Genomic DNA, 3,943 nt, shown 5'->3' on the forward strand with positions numbered 1-3,943 from the left:
AGCCCCCCCCCGGAGCCCCCCACCCCTTCCCCAGGTAGGTACGGCCGGAGAGCGGGGAGGGGGGGCGCCTCTTTCCTCCCCCCCCCCCCAACCCCTTCTTGCTTTTTTTTTTGGGGGGGGGCTAAATTTTCATTTTTCCTTAATCCCCCCCCCCCACCTCCTCCTCCTTCTCCGCGGCCCCCCCCCTCCCTTTTCCTATCACCACCGCGACCACCACCAACCCCCCCCCCCCCCCAACCCCTCACCCCCCCACCCCAGCGCCCCCTCTCCGGGCCCAGCTCGTGAGAGCCTGGGGTTGGGGTGTCGGGGTTGGGGGGGTTGGGGGGGGGGTGGGGAGGGTGTCGGGGGGGGGGGGGGGGTTGTCCCCCTTGGAGCCACTTTCTCCCTTTTCACGCCGACATCCCCCCAGAGGATGGTGAATGATGAACGTGCCACATCATGAAGCTCTTGTGGCAGGTAACTGTGCACCACCACCACCACCGTCACCACCACCACCACCACCACCACCACCACCACCACCGTCACCGCGCCGGCGGAGCTGCCCTGGTCTCCTACCTGACCCTCCACGCGTGGATTCTATACGTGGCCGCCGCCTCCCCCGGACCCCAAAGCTGCCCCTCCGTCTGCTCCTGCAGTAACCAGTTCAGCAAGGTGGTCTGCACCCGGCGGGGCCTGGCCGAGGTGCCCCCCGGCATCCCCTCCAACACCCGTTATCTCAACCTCATGGAGAACAACATCCAGATGATCCAGGCGGACACCTTCCGGCACCTGCATCACCTGGAGGTCCTGCAGTTGGGCAGGAACGCCATCCGGCAGATCGAGGTGGGGGCTTTCAACGGCTTGGCCAGCCTCAACACCTTGGAGCTCTTCGACAACTGGTTGACCGTCATCCCCAGCGGGGCCTTCGAGTACCTCTCCAAGCTGCGGGAGCTGTGGTTGAGGAACAACCCCATCGAGAGCATCCCCTCCTACGCCTTCAACCGGGTGCCCTCCCTCATGCGCCTGGACCTGGGCGAGCTGAAGAAGCTGGAGTACATCTCCGAGGGGGCTTTCGAGGGGCTGTACAACCTCAAGTACCTCAACCTGGGGATGTGCAACATTAAGGACATGCCCAACCTGACGCCCTTGGTGGGGCTGGAGGAGCTGGAGATGTCGGGCAATAACTTCCCCGAGATCAAACCCGGCTCCTTCCACGGGCTCAAGTCCCTCAAGAAGCTCTGGATTATGAACTCGCAGATCAACCTGATCGAGCGCAACGCCTTCGACGACCTGACGGCGCTGGTGGAGCTCAACCTGGCCCACAACAACCTCTCCTCCTTGCCCCACGACCTCTTCGCCCCCTTGCGCTACCTGGTGGAGCTCCACCTGCACCACAACCCTTGGGACTGCGACTGCGACATCCTCTGGCTCTCCTGGTGGTTGCGGGAGTACATCCCCACCAACTCCACCTGCTGCGGGCGCTGCCATGCCCCCCTCCACATGCGGGGCAGGTTCCTGGTGGAGGTGGACCAGACCTCCTTCCAGTGCTCGGCGCCCTTCATCATGGACGCCCCCATGGACCTCAACATCTCGGAGGGGCGGGTGGCCGAGCTCAAGTGTCGAACTCCTTCCATGTCCTCCGTTAGGTGGTTGTTGCCTAACGGGACGGTCCTGAGCCACGCCTCCAGCCACCCGCGCATCTCCGTCCTCAACGACGGCACCTTGAACTTCTCCCACGTCTTGTTGACGGACACCGGGGTCTACACCTGCATGGTGACCAACGTGGCGGGGAACTCCAACGCCTCGGCCTACCTCAACGTGAGCACGGCCGAGCTCAACACCTCCAACTACAGCTTCTTCACCACCGTCACGGTGGAGACCACCGAGATCTCGCCGGAGGACATCTCCCCCAAGTTCACCAAGCCCGTCCCCACCACCTCGACGGGCTACCAGCCGGCCTACACCACCACCACCACCGTCCTGGTCCAGACCACCCGGCCGCCCAAGCAGGTGGCCCTCCCCACCGCCGACTCGGGCGACAAGATGCAGACCAGCTTGGACGAGGTGATGAAGACCACCAAGATCATCATCGGTTGCTTCGTGGCGGTGACCCTGCTGGCGGCCGCCATGCTCATCGTCTTCTACAAACTCCGCAAGCGACACCAGCAACGCAGCACCGTGACGGCCGCCCGGACGGTGGAGATCATCCAAGTGGACGAGGACATCCCGCCGGCGGCGGCCACCACCGCCGCGGCGGCGGGGGCCACCACGGGGCCGGCCAGCGGATCAGGTGAGGGGGCGGTGGTGCTGCCCGCCATCCATGACCACATTAACTACAACACCTACAAACCCCCCCACGGGGCCCACTGGACCGAGAACAGCCTGGGGAACTCTCTGCACCCCCCCGGCACCACCCTGGCCGAGCCCTATATAATCCAGACCCACACCAAGGACAAAGTCCAGGAAACCCAGATATGACTCCTTTTTTTTTTTTTTTTTTTGGGGGGGGGGGAGGGGGCTTCCTTTTTCCCTCCTGCCTTTTTTTTTTCCTCCTTCTTCTCTTTTTTTTATTCTTTTTTTTAATTTTTTTTTATTCTTTTTTTCTATTCTTGTCTTTTTTTTTATTCTTTTTTCCTTCTTTTTTTAATTTTTTTTCCTTCTTTTTTTCCTTTTTTTTCCTTCTATTTTTCTTTTTTCCTTCTTTCCTTTTTTCTTTTTCCTCCTTTTTTCTTTTTTCCTTCTTCTTTCCTTTTTTCTTTTTTCCTTTTTCATTTTATCCTTCTTTTTCCTTTTTTCCTTCTTTTTTCCTTCTTTCTTCTTTTCTTTTTTCTTTGCTTTTTCCTTCTTTTTTCCTTTTTTCTTTGCTTTTTCCTTCCTTTTTTTCCTTCGCTTTTCCTTCCTTTTTTTCCTTTCTTTTTCTTCTGTTTTTTCTTTCTTTTTCTTCTTTTTTCTTTTCTTTCTTCTTTTTTTCTTTCTTCTTTTATTTTCTTCTTCTTTTATTTTCTTTCTTCTTTTTTTATTTTCTTTTTTCTTCTTTTTTCTTTTCTTTTTTCTTTTCTCTTTTCTTCTTTCCGTTCTTTTTTCTTCTTTTTTTTTCCTTCTTTTTTCTCCTTCACAGAATCAGATTCTTTTTCTTCTTCTTCTTTTTTCCTTTTTTTCTTCTTCTTCTTTTTCCTTCTCCTCCTCCTTTTTTTCTTCTTCCTTCTTTTTTTTTTTCCTTCCTCCCCCGCCCCCAAATCCCAAATGCAATAGAATGCACAAAACCAGAACAATACAAAAAATGACAACAACAAAAAAAACCACAACAAAAGGAAAAAAAAAAGGAAAAAAAAAATCATCCTAATAATAAATAGACAGCAACTTTTGTACAGAGCGGGGGGAAGAGACTTTTTTTTCTTGTACATGCTGATATATTAAATCTATGGGCTGAGAAGCAGATTATATTAAAAATTAACAAAAAAAAAAAAAAAAAGCCCCCCCCCCCCAACAACAAACCAACCAAGAAACTATTTTCTAACTCTATTTAAAAAGAGGGAGAGTTCGGAAAAAAAAACCCACCAAACCCCAACCCCCCCGAAAATATTGGAAATGTGCAGGACGCGGAGCGGCGGCAGGGCCCCTGCGGCGCGGGAGCTGGGGGGGGGGGGCGCGCTGGTGGGGGGGAGTTGGGGGGGTAAAACGGGGTGTGTGGGGGGGGAAGGGAGGGGAGGTTCAGGACCCCCCCCCTCCCCCCGGCCCCAGTGCCCCCCCCTCCCCCTCCGGCCGCCTTCACCCCGGAGCGGGACGGAGCCGCGGTGCCAAAATCTTCCAAATGCAATAAATAAACATCTTTTTGGGGTATTTTTTTGGGGAGGGGGGGGGGGTTGAGGGGGAGGAGGGGGGGGATTTTTTTTGGGGGGGGGGGGGGGGATGGTGATGCGGCCGCCTGCAATGTATTCAAGCAAAAAATGAACACCCCCACCCC

The 3,943-nt window shown here is 54.8% G+C and overlaps 1 protein-coding gene across 1 annotated transcript; it reads left to right on the forward strand.

The window, feature by feature from the left end:
- Window positions 1–438: 438 nt before the first annotated feature.
- LRRC4 (leucine rich repeat containing 4) lies at window positions 439–2,457 on the forward strand. The gene is made up of 2 exons (XM_074167471.1): window positions 439–481; window positions 539–2,457. Exons 1-2 carry the CDS (start codon window positions 439–441, stop codon window positions 2,455–2,457), a joined length of 1,962 nt encoding a protein of 653 aa, XP_074023572.1.
- The last annotated feature ends 1,486 nt before the right edge of the window (window positions 2,458–3,943 follow it).

This window comes from Numenius arquata, unplaced genomic scaffold (genome assembly GCF_964106895.1).
Source record: "Numenius arquata unplaced genomic scaffold, bNumArq3.hap1.1 HAP1_SCAFFOLD_1745, whole genome shotgun sequence".
Classification (NCBI taxonomy): Eukaryota; Metazoa; Chordata; class Aves; order Charadriiformes; family Scolopacidae; genus Numenius; species Numenius arquata.

Coding starts and splice junctions, on each gene's coding strand:
- LRRC4 (XM_074167471.1), top strand. CDS start 439: ATGAAGCTCTTGTGGCAGGTAACTGTGCACCACCACCACCACC. Junction 482..538: donor TGTGCACCACCACCACCACC/GTCACCACCACC, acceptor GCGCCGGCGGAG/CTGCCCTGGTCTCCTACCTG.